The sequence below is a fragment of the Fusarium poae genome, chromosome 2, assembly GCF_019609905.1.
Source record: "Fusarium poae strain DAOMC 252244 chromosome 2, whole genome shotgun sequence".
NCBI lineage: Eukaryota > Fungi > Ascomycota > Sordariomycetes > Hypocreales > Nectriaceae > Fusarium > Fusarium poae.
The window spans coordinates 3,315,635-3,337,352 of NC_058400.1; the positions used below are offsets into that span (position 1 = coordinate 3,315,635).

At 48.2% G+C, this 21,718-nt stretch overlaps 7 protein-coding genes across 7 annotated transcripts; 2 read left to right on the plus strand and 5 right to left on the minus strand.

The window, feature by feature from the left end:
* Window positions 1-412: 412 nt before the first annotated feature.
* On the minus strand, window positions 413-2,374 carry FPOAC1_004987 (uncharacterized protein; the record flags this gene model as incomplete). Its single annotated transcript, XM_044849521.1, has 2 exons — window positions 413-2,274; window positions 2,332-2,374. The coding sequence occupies 2 exons, from the start codon at window positions 2,372-2,374 to the stop codon at window positions 413-415; spliced, it is 1,905 nt and encodes a 634-aa protein (XP_044708231.1).
* Window positions 2,375-5,002: 2,628 nt separating this feature from the next.
* On the plus strand, window positions 5,003-5,413 carry FPOAC1_004988 (uncharacterized protein; the record flags this gene model as incomplete). Its single annotated transcript, XM_044849522.1, has 3 exons — window positions 5,003-5,087; window positions 5,168-5,212; window positions 5,262-5,413. The coding sequence occupies 3 exons, from the start codon at window positions 5,003-5,005 to the stop codon at window positions 5,411-5,413; spliced, it is 282 nt and encodes a 93-aa protein (XP_044708232.1).
* A 125-nt stretch (window positions 5,414-5,538) lies between these two features.
* On the minus strand, window positions 5,539-9,267 carry FPOAC1_004989 (uncharacterized protein; the record flags this gene model as incomplete). The annotated part of the gene is made up of 1 exon (XM_044849523.1): window positions 5,539-9,267. The coding sequence occupies one exon, from the start codon at window positions 9,265-9,267 to the stop codon at window positions 5,539-5,541; it is 3,729 nt and encodes a 1,242-aa protein (XP_044708233.1).
* A 308-nt stretch (window positions 9,268-9,575) lies between these two features.
* On the minus strand, window positions 9,576-10,527 carry CSM1 (csm1-like protein; the record flags this gene model as incomplete). Its single annotated transcript, XM_044849524.1, has 5 exons — window positions 9,576-9,757; window positions 9,806-9,911; window positions 9,962-10,007; window positions 10,055-10,232; window positions 10,284-10,527. 5 exons carry the CDS (start codon window positions 10,525-10,527, stop codon window positions 9,576-9,578), a joined length of 756 nt encoding a protein of 251 aa, XP_044708234.1.
* An 861-nt stretch (window positions 10,528-11,388) lies between these two features.
* FPOAC1_004991 (uncharacterized protein) lies at window positions 11,389-12,268 on the minus strand (the record flags this gene model as incomplete). Its single annotated transcript, XM_044849525.1, has 2 exons — window positions 11,389-12,144; window positions 12,209-12,268. 2 exons carry the CDS (start codon window positions 12,266-12,268, stop codon window positions 11,389-11,391), a joined length of 816 nt encoding a protein of 271 aa, XP_044708235.1.
* Window positions 12,269-12,772: 504 nt separating this feature from the next.
* Window positions 12,773-14,609, minus strand: FPOAC1_004992 (uncharacterized protein; the record flags this gene model as incomplete). Its single annotated transcript, XM_044849526.1, has 3 exons — window positions 12,773-13,389; window positions 13,435-14,212; window positions 14,337-14,609. The coding sequence occupies 3 exons, from the start codon at window positions 14,607-14,609 to the stop codon at window positions 12,773-12,775; spliced, it is 1,668 nt and encodes a 555-aa protein (XP_044708236.1).
* A 4,589-nt stretch (window positions 14,610-19,198) lies between these two features.
* FPOAC1_004993 (uncharacterized protein) lies at window positions 19,199-20,698 on the plus strand (the record flags this gene model as incomplete). The annotated part of the gene is made up of 3 exons (XM_044849527.1): window positions 19,199-19,701; window positions 19,748-20,602; window positions 20,656-20,698. The coding sequence occupies 3 exons, from the start codon at window positions 19,199-19,201 to the stop codon at window positions 20,696-20,698; spliced, it is 1,401 nt and encodes a 466-aa protein (XP_044708237.1).
* Window positions 20,699-21,718: the final 1,020 nt, after the last annotated feature.

A 21,718-nucleotide genomic window follows, 5' to 3' on the forward strand; every position in this document is an offset into this window, starting at 1 on the left:
AACGCATATCCACCACTAGGTAGTCTGAAATGATACTGGATCTAAAGTAAGGACCCGGATATTTACCCTATAGACTACCACACAGTCCAGGAAGCCATACAAGGTATTCGTTCGCCTTGGTCAAAGTTCGAACATTGTTTCTGTTCTCTATTTATTGGACCCGTAACCGCAATTCTGTGCAAGGTTGCATATTCATTCTATTGTGATATGAGGTGGAGCTGCGCGTGCTTCGTGAATGATGCCGAACAATCGCTATTCAGGCAGAACAATAGGAAAGCTACGCCACGCGATACATCACGTTTGCATAGCCCTCAAGCCCAACTTCTTAAAATGAAGTAAACAAGAGAACTTCCATGATCTGATGCCAGTCAATTAGTCTATTCATGGTGTTTGTCTATCCTGTTCTTCTATCTCATCCACCGCTCTGCATTTTCCGCAGTCTCTCCTCCGCAGCTCGTGCTCTTCTTTCACGCTCCAGGCGCATCCTCATCTCTGGCGTCAGACCTCTTGCCTCGGCCTCTCTCTTTTCCTGGGGTGTTTGCTTGAGGCTCGCTGCCAAAATATTTCCCTTTTGTTTGCGCCCCTCCGGCACCTTGGGCCCCTCACTCCGTAATCTTTCCTCCTCGCCCTTTCGACGCTCAGCTTCTTTATCGTCGGCTTCCTTCTTTTCCCTCTCTTCACGTTTATCGGCTTCAGCTTTCGTCATGGCGGGCGGTATCTTGGCATCATCCCAAGCCCATTTAGCATCGCCGAGTTCAGAACGGGCTACGCGGAAAGCGTCCCGCGTTGATCGTTCACCAGCGAGTTCGAAAGGTGTCTTACCCTCATTGTTTTTGATGGTAGGATCTGCACCCCCACGAACAAGGAGACCATGTACTAACGGTGCGGCATTCTGAGCAGCGGCAAGGTGAAGCGGTCGTGGGGCATGATGATTCTGCTCAACGGGCTGGAACTCAAAGTCGGCTGTGATATTGTTGTTTTTGAGATACGAGAGCAGAGCCGGCACCTTTGATCTTCGAACAAAAGCTTGCAGCTGAGATGTGTGGAGAAGCGCTGTCTCTTCTTCTTCGGACAGCTTTGGTTTTGAAGGTTTCGCACTCGCCTTTGGTGCTGCAGACTCTGCCTCCTTCTTGGTCTCCTCCACAGGAATAATCTCGCGGATTTTGAGGCGTGTCAACTCGATAAAGGATCGCATGAGCTCATTCTGTGTCGCTCGCCGTGTGCTAAAGGGAAAGGTTCGCAGTCGAGTATCATTGTGCTTCAATACTTGACCCTCATACGGCCCGTACAAGGTTCTTCGGTTCGTCATACCTGTAGCTCGGACAAACAGCAGCTCGGAAGTGTCGATGAGAGCCTTCCATTCTTGAAGGAGATTCCGTACGTCTTCTACCAGAGCCTGTTCATTATATCGTCGCAAACTCGAACCAGCCGAGTGTGCAGCTCCTTTGGCGTTGTCGTTGGCTGATTGAGAACCACCCTGCTTTCGTCGTGTGGTGTATCGATGGAACGTCTTGTGAGCCAGCACTGTGGCTTCTCGGTTCATGGTCGTGCCGTTCTTGTTGGGTCGCGGAGCAAGAGAGACAACCATGGCTGCGAAGTGGCCACCTCCTATCATACATAGGAAGATATGAGGACCCTTGTAGGCAACCTCTGGTAAGGCGCCCTCTTTGGGGATTTTAGGCATCGCGATGGGCTCCACCTGCTTCTTCTTTAACACTTCGACCAGGTCTTGGTTCCGCTGTTCGTCGCCTGTGAGAATGGCACGGTACATTCCAAAGTAGTTCTTTTCAGGCAACAGAGGAGAGCTGAACCAGATGAGAGGAGGTTTGCCGCGACCTGCTCTACCTGCGGTTTCTTCCTCATCATCGCTGCCTGCCTTGTCGGCCAATTTTGCCTGCTTTTTTAAGAGTGTGGTAAGGGTTGACTCTTGTCGACCATCTTCCTCTTCCTCCGACTCCTCTGAATCAGAACCTGATAATGATTCGTCTAGGTCTCCAACCAACTTTTCAAACTCGGCTTCCGACACGGGCTTTTGTCCTCGCAATTTCTGTTTGAGGTTGTAGTGGTGCAAATCGGACTTGAGATGACCACGCTGATCTATCACTGTTGTGAATGTGAGACCACACAAAGAACAAGCCTGGGTTCCGACGAGGTTGCTATCTGAGGAACTCTCTGTAGGCAAAGAAGCAGCGGATTCAGCAGCGGCTATGGTCTCAGCATCGGCATCATCCTTGAGGACTAAAGTGTCCAAGACTTTGGTGGGCAGATCATAAACTTGGGATATGTCAGTATTGTGTCCATCTATGGCGGGGTAAGAGTTGGTTTACTTACGATACAGTGGCCGTCGAAGGAGATCTTCATTCGTTTTGGCCATGGCTACTGACTTTTATTCTCTGTTGCGTATAGAGAGTCTGTATGTGAGACTATGTTTTAGTTGGTGTCTTTGTCGCGATACTTGAACTTTTCCACGACACGACACTGGGTATGACGCATCGCCGCAGTGGACTACTCGTGCCCCACCAAAACTTTGAGTCAACCGGCCAGTCAGTCCACCAAAACGCCACAGCCACAGACAAGCCGCCTCATCTGGGTACAGTGCGTACGATGAATTGTTACAGTCCATTAAGCCCTAGACTCACGCCCCCAGCTGCAACCACTCTACCAGCTCAGCTAAATTCAATCCACTGCTGTATCCATCCGCATCCAACACCATTGATTACAATTTGCTTCATTCTCACAATCAATTTGCATTCATCTTTGCATCCCTTCATCTTCAGCTCATTATTCTTGCATCAATCTGCTTTAATTCCCACAATGGCTCAGTACATCGATTTCGCCCCTGCCCCTGTCTCTGCCCCTCTCCCTACCCGTCCCCTCTCTACTCCTCCTGTCCAGGATCCCCTGTTCTTCACCCATCTGATCGACAAGCGATTCGGGCTTGACAAGACCAAAGATGGTCCGGCAGACGAGCATCAGGCGTGGGCTATGAGCTACAACAAACAGCTTGCCTCCCAGCAGCTCCGGTCTAGCCAGCAATATGATCAGATTGCCGCTCTTCAGAGCATGACCTCTGATCTCCATGCGAAGCCCGCAGACCCCCAGCTCCTTCGCAACATTAGCCAGGCTGAGCAGCTTCTTGGAGCTTCCACCCTTCCTTCTGACGCTCAAATCTTGGGAGCGGAGCTTCTTCATGCTCAGGGTTGGTCCAAAGAGGCCGTTGCTAAGCAGGTCCAATACCCTTTGCCTGACCAAGTTGCCGCTGAAGTTTCCTCTCGTCTCGATCTTCGCATCAAAACTCGTGCTCAAGCTCGTCTTCAAGCTCGCGGCAAGACTACCCCATCATCTTCTGCCCTCAATCCCCTTGCCCTCTCCATTCGACCCAAAGTCCCCACCCTGACCAACGATCAAATCCGCCAGCTGGTCGAGTTTGTCCAGTCAAACCCCAACGCCCGCCGCACTCCCATGGCCAAGATTCCATCAGCCCTTGGTTTCGACTGCTCCGAACGAACCATCACCCTGGCGCTGGGTCGCAAAGGGTTCAAATGTTCACCCGCCATCACCCGCCCTCGCATTGACGAGAAAACTCGACAGCTGCGTCTCAACTTTGCTCGTGATCATCTTCACTGGACAGCTGAGCAGTGGGAAAGTGTTCTCTTCTATGCCGAGATGCGTGTTCCCCTCAACGAGCAAGCTGAACAAGTCTTTGTCACTCGCAAGTCAGACGAGGACATCCACCCCGACTGCATCAACTTTGAGCCCGTTTCTCCCACTGATTACACCAACAGCAACGTCTACTTTGCTTACCTGTCAGGTGCCGCTGGCACTGGTCACCTTCGTTCTTGGACCCGCCACAGCAACCGCGAGCATGGCCCTCTTGGCCCTGCGAGCTGGTATTTCAACATTTTCCCCAGCCTTGTCAACTTCTTTCGAGATCACTCAGTTGGCCCTCGCTTTGCTCTGTCACCTGATCTTCCTGCCCACTGCAATGTAACCATCAAGGATGGTCTACGAGGTGGTCATAAACCTATCCTTCACCTCCCCCCAGCATCCCCCGACCTCAACCCTATCACTGAAATCTTTGGCACTATTACCGCTAACTTGGAGGCCGACAAAGCCAACTCCCTCTTTGGGGGCGTTACCGAGTACAGGATCGACGACGTTGTCCGAGACACTTGGGAGGGTATTTCTAAGGAGTACCTCGGCGAGCTGATCGGAAGCATGCCCAAGCGATGCCAGGACGTCATTGACGCCGACGGATGGTACACTCGCTTCTAGGTTTTAACGACGGCAACGAGCCCAAGAGTTTACGAGCCAGTGTGACGACAATAAACGCGAAAACGAACAAAAAAGCTTGAAAATTCTACTTAAAAAATACAGGCGACGACGACGACGATGACGAGAACGATGAATGTCACTAAAACACAGTGACGATAATGACAGATACCATGAGATTTGCTATACAACGAGGGAGGAAGGAACTAAGGAACGAAACTAATGATGTATGATAATGATTGCTTCTGTAGTTGCTCAAATGTCTAATGAACCAAACCAAAATTTGTCCAATTTGTGAAGCTGCAATGGAGGTCCTGGCCACCTGTGATATTATGGGGTAACCGAAGCTCTCTAGAGCTCCAAGCTTACCCCGCACTTTGGTTGAAGCTGTCCCTGTCATGTCCTATCATCAACCCTTGCTCAGCAGTACTCGCGTGCCAAGTTTTTGGCATGAGGGAGGTTCAAGTTTCATCGCGCCGCACCTTATCTCTGTCACTTCCAATCATAAGCAGGCAGCGACAACGTCATACACCGCAGTCCGTGTCTCCTTACAACCTTGTTTTTGCGTCAGAGGCTCAGCTTGCCATACAGCAAATCAAGAAATCCTTACTGTGATGCTCTTGATTGTTGGCAGAATATAAGGCCCGTCTCCCCCACCCCTCTATTACCACTTCATCTTCTTTCATACATTATCCAAACACTATCAATTTACAACTTACTCTCAATCATCATGGATTTCGTCAAGAACCTCGCCGGCGGCAACAAGAACGACAACGCCGATCAAACTCAACAGCAGGCGGCCCCAGAGGCTGGGGGTTCATTCATGGACAAGGCAAGCTTTCTCATCTCGATTTGCGCGAGCTTACTAACATTTCTTAGGTCAATAATATGGCAGGAGGAGGCGCTTCTGGTGAAAAGAAGGAGGACGGTCTTGACAAGGGTAAGATTACAATACTGTCAATGTTCCTAAGCTAATAACCCATTCGCAGCTGTCGACTATGTTCAAGAGAACTTCCTTGGCGCTGGCAACCAGTCAAATGAATCCGCCGCGGAGCAGATGAAAGATGAGGCCATCTCAGATGCTATTCGAGACCAATACAAGGGCGCGACAGGCAGTGAATTCCCGATCTCAGACAAGTAAAGAAAGGGCTATAAAGTTTGGTTCTGTTGCGTGGAGAGGCCGAACAGCAACTTTACATACCTAATGAAACAATGCAAAAGATGCCACCTAAACAGTTATAGATACCTCGCATGGTGGTCCCTTCCCTAATTCGAAACTAACCAATCTCTGTGCTGAATTGTCCTCGCCAAGTCCATACCCATGGCCTGGATCATCTTGTCATTAGATCTCGACCACTCCTCCAACAACCGTCTTACTTCCACTGCCACTGTTTTGGGACCGGTAGCTTTGGTGAGTAAATGTACCACAATTTCTAATCGTAGATAATCCACAAGGCTAGGCTTATCCGTCGATTCCAGATGGTAGTCGCGAACTGCTGCTAATTTGAGCGCCAATCGTGCAAAGCACTGCGCTAGAGGCCAGTAATCAATCTCCTGCTTGAGTGTTCCTAGATCGGTATGATATGGGTAATTCTGCCGTCCTGCAAGGCCCGCGATGACCTCGTAGAGCTTCTCGATGAATGCCTGGTCTTCTTCCTCAGTTGCGTCGGGTAGAGGTAATGGTAGAGCTTGTACGCTTAGAATAAACTGGCAGCGTGCTTGAGCTTCCTTTGTCTGTAGAATGATTGCTTCAATCACAGGCAAACAATTCTTGTGCCAGTTTTCCCAATGCTTACGGCTTTTTAATCTATCACCGGACATCCTCCTGACAATGCTGACTATTTCGCCAGCTCTGTTGACGTTTAACAGCCTGTCGACGCAGCCCTTCATAAGTTGTAAAAGCCATGTTCGGTCGATACCGTTGCTGACCAATTTGGAATTGAGCAAGTTTGGACCTTGTTGGATCAAATGAGGTGTATGGATGAGTATAAACCGAACGTTATGCTTTCTGGATTCCAGGCTGTCGCTTGCGAATTGCGAAAGCCAGTGTTTGCCCGAGTTTGAGTTGACCAATCCGCGATCTTCCTGAACGGCCTTGTTGATAGCTTTTATCCCCGGTGATGGTTCGATATGGGTGAACATGGCTGCTTCTACCATTCTGTAAAGGCGAGCTGGAATGTACGGCATCAGATGAATGAAGGCCTTGGAAAGTGGAGCTAGATGAACTGGTATTTCGGGAAGAGAATCCAGAGAAAATTTGTTTTTCGTCATGAACAAGTTCAAATAGCGTGTGTTAGTTACAGCTGACTGCTCTATAGCAACCATAACAAGTTGACCAAGCGCTAGCTTGTCGGCTTCCTCTAGCCTTGACAGTTGAGTCTTCTCGATCAATAGATCGAGTAGAGGAGTATCCTCCCCAACGATGGGTAGACTAACACCGTTTTCGGAGGCCGCGATCCAGTCGGATTCAGTAAGACCACGTCTTTCATTGAGCTGAGAAGCTACTGGTACAACATACTCCTCGAGAGCAGAGAGTATCTGTTTCCGTATGTTGGGAGGGCAATCTGGCTCTTCCATTGTATCCAAAAGGCTTGCTACGATGGCGACACGGATGTCGATATGCCGTGTCTCGGAAAGAAGGCCAATAAGAATCTCGCAAGATGAAGAAGGATCGATAAAGATTTTATGTTGCAAAAGCTGGGCAAGCATCTTCACAGTAGTGACCTTGATCGGCTTAGGTTTTTTCTCTGCGGGAATATCTGGGTCCGCTTCTTTGGATTCAGAATTTTGATTCTGCTCTCTCATCCTTTCTGTTATGGAATTGCCCATTGTACGAAGGAATTCTTCTGCTTTCCCTGCAGGAAGAACAGAGAGAAACCTATGGCTCATGAGCTGCCGATGCCACGAAGAGGCCTCTTTAAAATCGTCATTCACGATCAAGTCGCGTATGAAAGGGCATGCAAGCTGCGGTTCGCTGGATGCTAGGTGATTAATCGCAGAGACAACGCTGTGCATTTGCGCTTGTAGACCTCTAGCTCCCAGCCACGCCCTCATCTGATCGATCAGGAAACGCGTCAGCTCCGCGAGGAGATGAGGCGAAAGAGATGTGTTGGCAAGACGCTGGTAGAGGTATATGCCTTTGATGCTATCTCTACATGAGACAGGTACCAGAGTATCGTAGAGTGAGCCATGGGTTGCTTCCAGGGCAGCGCCAATCTGAATCAAAATATCGATTGTAGGTTTCCAGACAATCTCCAACAGATCTCTCTGACATTGCTCGCGATCAGAATCAGTGCACTTTGAGAGACTATTGAACAAGACATCGAGCTTGCTAGTACGCCTATCAATTCTGGATCGGATGAGGTTGAATAACCAAGGCCAGTTCTCAGCTTGGAACCCTGGCTCGCCAGCAGCCATGGTTGCGATCGTGACCAGCTCAATGAGAATTTGGTTTGCAAGATCCATGTCTTTCCTCTTTAGAGAGGAAGCGAAAGCCATAACAGTATCGGGCGATTCGACGTTCCCGTCTGGCATAGCACCCAAAAGCTCCTCTATTTCGTGTGTCTTGAAGACGTCGCTGCTAAAAAGACGATAGCTGACTGCGGAATCTTTGATGAAACGTCGCGACCACACTATGGTTTCTTTGAGAGACGGTAAATCTCCTGCAGCTACGCATAGGTGCACCGCACTTACTGCCCAATACGCTCGCTCCACGGCTTCCCGCGATTGCTGCGCTCTTGTCCTCCTCTCCATGACTAGATTAGTGACATGCTGGAGCCAACCTGGGTGCTCACTTTGTGTCTTTGATCTCCGGATCAATAAAGCTTTCACAACCTCCACGTCACCATGAGGACTATGCTTGATTGGGCCTTGAGACTGGCGCAAGACTGTTGTTCCCTGTGTTTCTACACCTAAGAAGTCTCTTTGCGGGAACAATTGGTCCAATTTCTCAAAGAGTTGGAGAGACATTCGATAGCTCATCGAGAAGAAAAGCGACGATGGCCACCGAGTGAATTGCCTCAAGCGAATGAGGTCATGTTCTGAGTCGCTCTCAATATCTATCTGGTAATCCTTCATATGTAAAAGAAGCAGGCGAAAAAGTTCATATCTCCTTTCATAGCTTAACCTCTCAGAAACACAAATCGCCTGCTGTAGGCGCTCAAAGTAGTTTGCTCTTGACTTTGGTGTTGACGGGAGCAACTCGATGGCTTGCTCCAAACAGGATTGCAGTTCCTTGCTCTCGCCGGATGGTGCATTGCACCATCGGCCGACTATGTACTGGACAAGTCCGTCTTTTTCGAGAGAAAGTTGCTCGGTAATTTGGTGTTTTTGGACAACTTGGAGAACGAGGTCAAGATATCGGTTTCGCGTCTTATCATCATAGCGGCTCTTGAGTAGGCGATTAAGGGAGGGCATAGCTAATTCATCGATCAAATCCGGAGGGCATTTTTTGCTTGTGAGGATTGTTGTCAATATCCTCTCCGTGAGAGGGATGTTGCCGCGGAACAGGGATATGTGTTGAGCAAGTACAAGGTCCTTCGAGGATAGCTCTTCAAGAAACTTGATCTCGTTGTGCTCTCGTTGGCCTGCTAACAAATACTTCTGCTGCGACGGGGTCCATGGCTGTTCGAATCTCTGTATAATACTGAGGTCACAAGCAGGGACGATATCCTGGTAGAAGCGACTCAAAGGTCTGCCATCTTCATTTCCCTCGAACAGTATGATAACAAGCTTGCCAAGAGCTGCACGCCTCTGAGGTCGCGCTTGTCGGGCTGAAGCTGTCATTCCTAAGCGTTTGCACAACTGGCGTAGATCTCGTATGCTGAACTCGGCCATCAAGCTGGCCAGCCCAGGCGCCGCTCCAACAGCATCCCATGTCGCCTGAAAGCTATCACGACGCAAGGCTTTTGCAAACTCTGGAATGGCATGCTTTCGCTTTATTGCACTATTCTGTTGGCGTAGGTCTTTAATAATTTCGGGTGCAGCACGGGGCATATTGTTGGTCAAAATCGAGATTTAGTGGTGACTCTTGGTTTTCGATACCTAGAAGTGATGGTAAGCAAATAGGTAGGTATAAATACGAGAATTAAGAGTCATCGGCGTGACTAATCAAGATCAACAGTAAGCCAACAGATCGCCTTAACTTGGTAGCGTTTGATTTGTCGTTTCCACTAATATGATGAGAAAATGTCGGAAATAGCGGCTGGTGGAAATGTTGTTTATTGTTGGTCCACTTGGCGAGCCTCGTAGCACTGATACATGTAGGAAGTGGAAGATTAATATTTCTCTCAAGGGTATCGTATCTAATAGAACAATAAAGCCAGAGGCTTCTTCTCATCGCCGTATCTATCCTTGAACTCGTTCCTCGATAAAAAACGAGCCAGAGGCATCATAGTATCCTTCATGTCCAAAACGCCACGCTTCTTTTGGTCGATGTGGGAAGCGTCCACGACCAGGCGCTTCAGGCCATCGAGGGAGAGCGCACCTATTTGGGTCAGTCAAAGGTCCTCGAGTATGACAGCATCAAACTTACCGTTATCCATAAGATCCATTAGACGGGCAGGTGTGCCGACACAGATACCTGTCTTGTGTTTCTCAAGGAACTGAACTTGCTCTTCAACCTTCATATGCTTAGCAAACTGGCGCATGTTAGTATCAGGTGGATATGCGAACATGAACGAAAACCTACCAATTTTGCAATCGCGTTATCCTTGTTCTGGAATTTGCGCATCGATCTGTCAAGGGTTAACTTTTTCCTTGGCAGCAGGTCGCGTCAACGTACCTAACGATGTCTGCAGCTCTCAATCCCGCTCCCGCAACGATGAGAGTATGTGGCGAGCCCTTCTTCTTAGCTGACTTGTACAACAGTTCAGGGTTCTCTGTGACGCTCTCCAGGAAATTGGGGAATTTGTCCAAGGTTCTTGGTTCTTGCCATGTGGTTGTGTCCTGAATGGCGTTGGCTGTAATTGTGAGTAAAGTCTTCATCTCATGCGAAAGAGTGTAAGGCATACCTGAGACAGTCATGTCTGAAATTTCAACAGCACTCAAATCGCCTCCAAAACGGCTCAATTTTTGAGCCAGGTGATCGGCCAAGAGCTGATTGTCCATCTTGGTGAAGAGCGTGTTGAGACCAAGCTCAGTATCAAGTAATTCGTCATCTGGTGCACCCGCCTTTCCTCTCTTGTTCTTCTTGCTCTTCTTGGGCTTTGGCTGAGCGGGAGTATCCTCCGCTTGTCTCTTTTTTGCTGTCGACATTGTTTGTTGTGTTTTATTGTGGTGCTGTTTGGATGTCTCGAGTTTTCATGAAGGTCAAAGTTACGAGAAATTTTGCGACGTATAGATACAGTGCTAATTCTGATCATGACTCGGATCCACACCAGAGATTATGCTTTGCACTGTATTCTATACTGTGAAATGGTCCACAGGCAGGCATGAGCAACAGACGCCTCATGAGTTCCCGCAGCAAAATAGGGATTTGAATTATGGCATTACTCAAGCAAATAACAACAACTATGGCAATTTATGTCCCAATTCTATGATAAACACTGTTAGTGCCTCAAGATCGCGATAACTAGTAATCGTAGACGCTTCGAAACAGGAAAAGTGCATCATAGGAGGGAATTTCAAGTATAAACCCAACATCCTCCTTAAAGTGATTCTATGTACCCTTTCAAGCCCAAACGCCCAGAATAGAGCGCTGCTATTCGCACACAAGTCTAAGATGTTTTTCGCCTAACACTGCAGCTTATTCTATCTTTTCCCTCCTACATATACAATTTAGTATACAATCAATAGTATCAATTTAACTATACCAAGAGGAATCATAATAAAAGCCTAGCCTTTCTGTGGCCTTCATCTTGACCCTCTGTAGCTTCCATTTTGACCTTATTGCGCGTTGACGTGACGCAAGGACGATAGTGGGGTCTCTTCTGAAAGGGGCTTAGTTTGGTCACGTGGTTCTTATGTCAGGACCACGTGTTGATCATGCAGATGAAGAGTGGGTCTTTCATGTGCAATTAGCAATGTTGATGTGTGTGAATAGCAACGCTCCCAGAATATACCCAAAAGCTTCATACGCCCAAAAGCAATTTGACAACTGTCGTGCAAATATACAATCTAAAAGATGGAATTTACAATGCCACTTCCAATGGACGCGCCTGCACCGAAGATGGCAGCATTACCCAGTTTCTTACCAAACTTCTTGCCATATTCGTTCACCTTGTTGTCCTTGCCATCTCCTTCCTGTGCCTGCTGTCCGGATCCCTCGGCGACGGCCATGGGCGGCACATGCGCGTTGTAGGGGTTCTGCTGGGGAGGCGGGCCCTGAGAGTAAGCAGGGTATCCGTACTGCGGCTGAGGCACCGGCGCTTGCACAGGCTGGACGGGTTTCTTGGTCTCTTGGTCCACGAGCACATAGTTGCGAGGGAAGATACCCTCCTGGCCTGTGCGCTCGTTGCGGCCCATCCACCAGTCCTGGTTCATATACTCATAGACAGCGATACGGTCATCTTTCTCAAAGGACAGATCGCGACCGTCGGAGGCGGCGTAGCGGTATAGAGCACGAGCGTGTGCGACGGTAGGCTTGACGTTACGAGTAGGGAGGCCAGGAGGAGGTGTCTGGTCGTATGCGGGCGGCGCAGGAGAGTTGGACTTGATCTTGAGGTCGTTAAAGGCCTTGGTAGGGGCCGCCTGAGCGGATGGCGCGGGGGAGGGAGTTGGCGCGGGAGACACGGCCTTGGCAGCGGTGGTCTTGTTGGCGCCTGTGGCAGTTCGGAGAGGACCTGAGAGGGAAGACTCGGGAGGGAGAGCGACATTAATGGTATCGTAGACGGAGTCGTCAATCACGCCTCGTTCGAGGAGGTTCTCGAGTTCCTTCCATGTGTCAGCTTTGCGGTCGCAATCAAATGGAAGTTGGTATCGCGATAAGGAGATTTACATTTTTAATGTTGCGAAGCGAACGGTTCACTTCGATAATAGTCTGGCGATCAGCAGACATGATTGATATTGCGCCCGAAGGGTCCGGCCGTGCGGGTAAAGAGTAAATAAGTAAATAAGTCTTATGGGATGAGAGTCTGCGACTTGCAACGTGACAAGGATTCAGTAATGACAGGATGTCAGGTTCAAGTTTGATGAAAGAGGAGAGTTTCAACGCTGTGACTACTATGTAGAGTCGCCTCCCAAGGCTCGGAATTCGGCCAAGCCAAACCCCTACAAAATAAAGCGGGCATTGAGGCAGTGCGCCCCTCACCAATCACGAGGTATTGATGGTTTTGGAATGCTCTCAATGGTGTAAGTTGTGTAACTCAGACGCCTTTTAGCACTTTACACGTAACTGATTGCGATATTTCAGATGATCTGAAAGCTACTCAATGAATTGAAGGTAAGCTCATTTCGATGTTCTTTATTTGGTTCATTTGACGTGATGTATTTATTTATAGCCTTCTTTGGGCTTTGCGATTAAATATGCATTCTCCATCTCCTTCACACAGTAACCAGCCCTTTATTGCACAAACTTGCTGCTCTCAACAGTGTACAGGTCAACGTACTCATCAACAGGGGTAGACTCAAGCTTCTTGGCATCCAAGTTGAGGTCCACAAGCTCCTTAACCCTGGACTCGGGGTAGTGAGGGCCAAGGTGGCGCTTGTACTTCTCGAGAATGACGGGCTTAGCCTCCTCACGGCGGAGACGGTGGCCAAGAGGAGCCTCGACAGCGACCTCGTCAAGGACAGTACCATCGTTGAGCTCGACGGTGAGAGCGTTGGAGATGGTTCGGAGCTTAGGGTCATGGTAATCCTTGGTGTACTGAGGATCCTCAACACACTTAATCTTTTGACGGAGAGACTCAACCAGAGGAGAAGTAGCAGCCTCACCACCGTCGGTGTAGTCAGTGGCCTCGAGGCGGCCGAAGACGAGCATAGTGGCGCACATGTACTGAATGCAGTGGTCACGGTCGGCAAAGTTGTCCATGGGCTTGAACTGCTTGTCGATAATTCGGATGCAAGCCTCGTGAGTTCGGCAAGTGATGGACTTGATGTCGGCAGCAGACTTGCCCTGAGACTTGAGGAGGTGGTGAATCTTCTCAGAGGCCTCGACGGCGGTTTGAGAGTGGAACTCGGCTGTGATGTGTTAGCTGGTTCATTTGTAACGGACAATAGACTTACCAGGGTAGGAAACCTTGAAGAGAACGTTCTCCATGACATAGCTTCCGTAGGGACGCTGGAACTCGAACTTTTTGCCCTTGAAGAGGACATCGTAGAAACCCCAGACAGGAGCGGACAGGACGGTGGGAACACCCTGCTCGCCCTTGAGGACCTTGAGAGCGAGGTTGACGGCACGCTGGCAAGCATCACCAGCAGCCCACGACTTTCGGGACATGGTGTTGGGTGTGTGGCGGTATGTTCGGAGAGACTGACCATCAACCCAAGCCTGGGTGACAGCATCGGCAATTTGCTTCTCGTTGAGGCCGAGCATCTTGGAGACGACAGCGGTAGAGGCAACCTTGACGAGGACGACGTGGTCGAGACCGACCTTGTTGTATGAGTTGAGGAGAGCCAAGCAACCCTGGATCTCGTGAGCCTTGATCATGGCCTCGAGAACGTCCTTGACAACAAAGGTCTTGCCGCCAGCGAGGTTACCACCAGCCTTGTTGGTACGGTTGATCCAGTCAGCGACAGCAAGGATAGCACCGAGGTTATCAGAGGGGTGACCCCACTCAGCTGCGAGCCAGCAGTCGTTAAAGTCGAGCCATCGGATCATAGCACCAATGTTGAAGGCGGCGTTGACGGGGTCAAGCTGGAAGGGAGTACCAGGGACCTTGGGGCCGTTGGGAACAACGGTGCCGGGAACGATGGGTCCGAGGAGCTTGGAGCACTCCTTGAACCTCAATCCCTCGAGACCGCAGCCAAGAGTGTCGAGGAGGATCCATCGAGCAGTGTCGAACTGTAAAGTCAAGTTAGTATATTTGTTGGTGGTCAATTGAAGCCATTGTATCGTGATGATTTTCTGGTGTTGAAGCGCAAGGCGGGGTATTGCGGGGTGTAAAGTTGAGGCTTCGGGTACTCACAGCAAGCTCAGAGTCAATGGTCTTATTGGCGACATAGTCGGCAATATCCTTGATCTCAGGATCGTATTCACGAGGTGCGGAAGACATGTCGGAAGCTCCAGAGAATTTGGTAGCAGATGTTGAAAAGGCAGCGCCGTGAGAAGCGGGAAGCGAAGAGCGAGCAGCACTTAGAGCTGAGCGGGCCACAAGAGGGGCAGCGACACGAAGACCCCGTGGAGATTGGAAGCGCAACTGCTTGGTGGCCGTTCGAAGGGTCCTGTTAACAGCAGACATAGTAGATGTCTGGTCCTGACTTTTCTTCTTGCTTGTTGAGCGAGGAAGAAGAGTCAATTGGTGAGGGGGAGAGATGGAGGGGTATCACGATGCGAGAAAAAAGAAACGACCTCGAGCAGAACTAATATCCTGAGAATTTTGTCTTGGAGAAGCTTGATAGCCATTCATATTGATTGCTCTCGGCTTTTGGATATCGCTTAGCCGAGGGTAGTTTCGCTTCACGGCAAACGCTGGGTCCCAAGTTGAGTAATTTATACTGTGTTTACGCCTGAAATTGCTACGTTTACAGTGCGTCAACCTCAACAGCCGGGGTTTCACAAAAGAGAGGATCAGCTTCAGTCGCTTGACCAATTAAAGTTGCCAATTGTTATCATGACTTGGCTTTATTCACGGAAGAACCATAATTGGAGATTGTCCTTCTGGACTTTGAATGAATGGAATGAGCGTGTCTTTTGTTTGTATCGAACCCGAGTATGCACGACACGATAAGCATCTACCTGGCTTCAACTGAAAGAATCACGATCATGAGTCTGTTGACCTGTTTGTGATGTTGTTCTAAAGGTCCAACTTACATTAAAGCTTCGAATTAATATAAAATGTTACATTGAATCTATCTCTTTCCAGACAAACTCGTGTCTATCATCAAAATTCTTATTTTACAGCTGATTGAGCCTCTTGCTTCCCCATCTCTACCCCAGTTTCCCCTCGCTGAAAATCTGGGGTCATTCTCCGCCTCGCTCGGATCTCCGAAGTTCTAGACGAACACTTTTCCGACCGAGGATAATACAATCCCATGTGGGTTCTAGTATCTTGTCGGCCAGTGAAGGATATCCATGGTAGTAGTCTCGTCACTAAAATCGTTCATATCCAACTGTCTTTGACGGGTGATTGTGCTTAGTATCGATGATGAAATGCTTCCTGTCAAGCAACGATCTTGATGAGGGGAAATGGAGAAATAGAGTGGCAGTCCTGATACTCTGCTTGCCGAATTAAAGATTGTACCTGATCCAAACTTGCGGGCAAATGCTTGAGATCTCGATTCAGGGAAAATATGACAACATAGCTTACATGTGCGTAGAAAATTACTAGGGGTATCCTGAGTCTGGTGCATGTATCTGGAATCTTGTAGACCTGTTGTTAGAAGCGACGACATTGGCGTTAGATCAAGATGGTGTTGTCCGTCAATTCTTTTCTCCTCAACCACGATCATGCATTCAAATGAGACATGATGAAAGTGAACCAAAGCGAAAACGTGCCCCCTACGTCAGGAAAATTGAGGCCTTGATAATTCGTATTTCACGCGTGGCGTCGCTTTGATCACATTACGGATGCCACAATTACAGGGAAAGGATGCGAGCGATTTGACAAGATTAATGTGATTTTGCAGCCCAAAAAAATAACTGCGGATCGTTCAAGATCGTGAAATGTCGAGATCGAGTTTTGGTGCAGGGTAAGGCCGAATGGAAGGTGTCTACTGCTTTGGGCTAGAATGATGCCAATTGGACGATTAATCAAGAATCCCATTCTAAAACCACTATCATACTTCGAAGCTATCGATTTCGCATTAGACTTCGAGGGATACCCATATCAAATCATACTTCGAAGACAGGTCTCGAGTTTGGATTCTGGAGGACAGTCTAGTCTAGCTCATTCAACGCGATGACGGTAAGTGATGGCGATCCTCTACCGGCGCGTCATGAACTATGTCATGTTCCTGAAAAAGACCCCGAATTGAAAAGTCTAAGCGGCGAATTGAGTCTGGTTCGAATGGCTGCAAGTTTGAATGAGACTGAGGTTTTGCACTTTTAAACTGGTTTCGTCATTGTTGCGTCGCTTGGATCCATGTCGTAGTCAAATCGAAAAATTGAGGATGCCTGGAGTAATAATTCTTGTCGATGTCCATAGACTCTCAAGATTTAAACATCGGAAACGAATTAATAATAACCCCGGTCGAGACCATGTTACTGTAGAAAGATTGGCCGTGATCTGCTCTCTGCTTGACTGATTTGGCAATCGTGGGTATGGCGAGGCTGGCACAGTCGCATGGAGGCTTTCTGCAATCAATTACGACTGTGTTCAATGGCTTGAGCATGAAGCATGGGATGAGACATGCATTTCACCTAGAGGGCTGGAAGAGTCGACACCCGTTGGAATATTTGCTTTGTTAAGGATGATCAGTAAAGACGTGTATGTATTGTTAATGACACCCTTTGTGATAACTACTAGTCGCAGTTCCGAACCCCAGCGAGCGGCAAATGCCGTCCACACTAATGAAAGTAGTTAGTGTGTGATGAGGCCTAGAATGTTTCCTTTTCACTGTTGGTAGGCCCGATGTTGGGGAACGTAGTAGTTTGAAAGAGATCGGAAACGTAGTCGGCAAGGCCATATCAATTCTGTATCGGCAGTAGAAGTGAAAAAAGCAATTATAATTAATTGTCAGGCCATTAATTAATCTTGGCGTGGATGACAGGACGTCTAGACCCTTGTAGGTTTGTCTGGATCCGCTCGATGGCCGTGTGCGAGCACTATTTGCAGATCAGAAGTCATTTTTGGATGGTTGGATTGGCGTAACTATTGTTTATGTATATAGAGTGAATACTGGTATTTTCACGTTGTTCTATGAAACAAACATGATCAAATTGAAGGCAATACAGCATAGACGCTACCAGAGTCTAGATGCCATCTATTCAATCCCTTCAACTAGTCTTCAATTAGCTCTCAAGTCATGATGTCATTATCGTAATGGTTGGATGGACCCTTGATTTTGTCGTTTTCTCGATCTCAATCACCTCAGCCATGGCCACGATCACAGCCACGACGCGTACGGTACTACTCTACGGATACATCGCCATAACAAGAGAGAAATCTATTCTTTCAAACTCGGCTGTCCCCTTGTCTCACATTTTATGTAACAACGTACACGCCCCCAGTAGCGACTTGAGTCGATAGACAGGTCGACAACCGTTCAGCCGCATCGCATCGCATCTCATCCCATCAGATCATGTAGAAGTGAGGCGGGAAAGGAACCGCGATATCTCGGAGGTGAGGCTTGATATGGAAGCCTGGCTGTTTCTCTTTCAAATTCGAGGCTACCAAGATTGATAAATACAGACATGATTGACGTTTCTAAATAGGGGACTGTCAGTCAACATGTCCCCTGTAGATACCGTCTACTGCAGTTGCGCGTCGTCCCGGAACTTTTAACTTAAACCTGTCCAATTAGGAGAAAGATACGTAGAAAAGCCCTTGTTATGTCACTTTCGATCCGCATGAAGCTACAGGGGTGGCTACGATCAAGACCACTCTAACAAAGCCATGGGAATCGTCCATCATCGTTGCCAAAGACAAGAGAAAAGAGAAGAAAGGCATTTCTATCAATTCAATTCTAGCGCCCTCGGGCCGATCAGGGTCCAAAATGACGATTTTACTTTATCTACTTCCTTTCCTTTCTTTTTTGGTCTATTGTAACTCTTGAACCAATTTTTCCTTTTATTTTTCTTGTACATCTCGTGTTGAAAGAATTATCTATCTTGTACATGGCATCTTTTCTTTTTGTTGGAACGTTTTTGTCTATCCCGGTTTACCTAGACAATAATAATTCGGATGCTTAGCGTACCGATCACTACATCCGAATCTGCAGGTCCCCTTGATCCTAAATCGCCGTTGGATCTTCATTAGTTGCTACTTCATTGTCATCGTCATCAATTCTCAATCCTGCCTCGTTACCATTATACCTCTTCGTGGTCAGTTAACCTTTACAATTCACCTCAACTCAAACTCGCCTTCTCTTTGTCTCTGCATTGTCTCATCTGCAGTCATCTCAACTCATCATCTAGTCTCAGGTTCCGTCGAGAACTACTTTCATCTTGTAAACTAGGAGAATACCATCATCATAGTTCTCTCAGTACCCACACTGTCGAGTTCAAAGCCCACCCACCACGCTAGGATCCCGCCTAGTTCTCTCATCTCATACTCAAGGGTCCGATATATACACCCCTGCCGAAGACGTTGCTTCCTTTGCTTTGCTTCGCTTCACACTATCTCTTGGCCAGGAACCGTTGAAAGTTACTCCTGTAAGCTAGGCTAAGTTACGGTGGTGTATTGAACCATACCGTAGCTTATATAGTAGCAAAGACATCCTGAGAATTCAGCATTTCCATGTTCCATATCTATATCCACCGTTCCCCTTCGAACCATACTTGACTCACATACGAGTCTTGATCATTTTTGAGTTACCAGACTCATTTGTTGGACAGCCTTTCAGTCCAGTTCAGTCCAGTTCAGTCCAGTTCAGCTCAGATCCCTTCTACCTTATTCGCCCTCTCTACTCCTTACTCGTTCAACAATCCACTAAAAGACTCCAACACTTGCAGTACGGGTCTCCCACTACATTAAGACCAGCAAAAGAAATACTGGTGGTCGAAATATCAGGCCTCCAATCCCAGTCACCCACCCTTTTGACCCATCTCACAACCTGCAGACCTAGATCTGACAAACGTGTCCCCCCTTAAATTCTCCCTTTCGACCCGGAAACAAAAGGACCCTGACGCATAACCACGACGCCCAACCCCACGATAACTACATTCACCATGGCTGGGAATAAACTTCTCGTTTATTTACTTCGACGTGACCTCAGGGCCATCGACAACCCTATCCTCCACCACCTGGCCACTACTGACCATGGTTTTACCCACTTCCTTCCCATCTACATCCTCCCCCCTCATCAGATCGAAACCTCTGGCTTTGTTGTTGAGGGCCAAAAGTCTCCCTACCCACTAGCCAAGAGCCAGGTCGGTCGTTTTTGGAGATGTGGCTCCCTTCGAGCCAAGTTCCAGGCCGAGTGTATCTGGGATGTCAAGAAAAATTTCGAAAACATTGGCAGTGGCATACTGGTTCGGATCGGCAAGTTTGATGATGTCTTGAAGCATTTGATCATGTCGTTGAACGAAAGCAACCAGTCTGTCGATACTGTTTGGATGACTGAGGAGCCCTCGAAAGAAGAGTTGGACGACCAGAACGCTGTCGCGTCGGTGTGCTCTGAGGAGGGCATCAACTTTAAGCTTTGGCATGACGAGAAGTATTTTATTGATGAGTAAGTTTCCCGTGTCTTGTGGTAATATGTCACTAACATGTTGAAGTCGGGACACTGGCCTGTCCAAAGAATGCACTGATCTTCCTGATGTTTTCACGTCTTATAGGAAGACACAAGAACCTCTTCGAGAGCGCCCTCGCACACCTTTACCGCGTCCGCAGGCTGGATCGTTGCCCTCCTTCCCTTCATCATGGATCCCATCTCAACAAGCCCCCTTTCGTATTCCCGACGATTATGACGAGTTTGAGCGACTTCTACTGGAACCGGTCAAAGCCCCCATCATCTCTGACCCTCCCCCTTTCCCTGAAGGAACAAAGTCCTCTCACCCATTCAAGGGCGGCGAGAACCCTGCCTGGGACCGTCTTTACCATCTCATAAAGTCGGGGTCAATGACGACTTATCAGGAGACTCGTAATGGGTTGATGGGACTCGACTACAGCACTAAGCTCTCGGCATACTTGGCCATGGGAACTATCACTGCCCGCTCAATTCACGATGAACTTGTCAAATTTGAAGACGGTTTAGAAGAGAGCTATTCCACAGGCGTGGGCTTTGGTGAGGGTGAGAGTGAAGGTTCCAGATCAGTTCGCTTTGAGCTGCTATGGCGCGACTACATGCGACTATGTACCATGAAATTCGGAGTCCGTCTCTTTAAGATCGATGGCTTTAAAGGGGCTAGCGGCAACTACGACAAAAAGTGGTTGTCTCGGGATGACCCAGGGGTTGACGAAATCATCGAAAGACTTATCCGAGGCACCACAGGCATGGGCTTAGTCGACGCTTCTCAAAGAGAGTTATATCATACAGGATACACGTCGAATCGTGCCAGACAGAACGTTGCTAGCTTCATCGCCAAGCATCTGTCTCTAGACTGGAGAATCGGCGCAGAACTGTACTCGATGTTACTTATCGACGCAGATATCAGTTCGAACAATGGAAATTGGATGTATATAGCATCAGTAGGCAACAATCCGAGAGGAGATTCGAGGGCGTTTAACCCAGTCAAACAAGCATTTGATTACGATGGAAATGGCGCCTTCACCAAAGCGTGGATTCCAGAGCTCAAACATATCGATCGACTTGAGCACGTGTTTCAGATTTGCACCTGCAGCGAAGAAGAGCTTGAAAAACACGGTCTTACGGACAATATCATGGTTACTTCACCTCTGAAGAGGATCGAGTTCTCTGTTACGAAGCCAAGGGGAAACCGGAGGCCATACCGATGGCGAAAGCAGGGAGATCGAGGTCGAGGAGGAAGAGGAGGAAGAGGAGGAAGGGGAAACTCCGGAAATACTACGGGGAACGGTGGTTTAAACGGAAATCGGTATAACGAGTCTTCCAATAATGATAATGGTGGTCAACCGTACCACATGTCGAGCCAACAGGGGGACTGGAGTTCAGGGGGCAACCAACAAATGTCTTGGAGAGGTAACAGCCACGGACTACCTTCAGGAAGAGGTTACATGCAATCTTTCCGTGGACAGTCAGATGGTTACAGCCCTTCTCGACAATATATGGCCGACAATCAAGGTTATCCACGACACTTCATGCAGCATCAACAGCAACACCAACAGCAATACCAGCAGCAACAATTCTATCACCACCAACTACCTCCCCACATTTAGTAACTAGAGAATTAGTACACATGTTGATCAAGATGGTTGGGTGATGGCTTGTCCGGACGAAGTTTGAGGACCTGCAAAAATTAGTTCATAGAATAGGAATGTGAAATTAATCTTTCTTTTCTTGTATAAACAACTACCAGCAAAATATTCAGGAATGCGATCTGTACTACCACCAAAGTAATTATTATATGTCGAACTATCAACTTAGCTTGTTTTTGCTTAGCCTTAACCGATCTATAAATACTCTACTACCATATTTATGTAACATTCTTGCAGTTCAGTCAGACAGTGGACTTCCACTGGAGGTGTGCTTAGCCAACTTTGCTTTAGGGGTCTTCTCTGCGATCTTCAAGTCGGGTTTCTTAGCAAGGTAAGGCGGGCTATAGACCGTT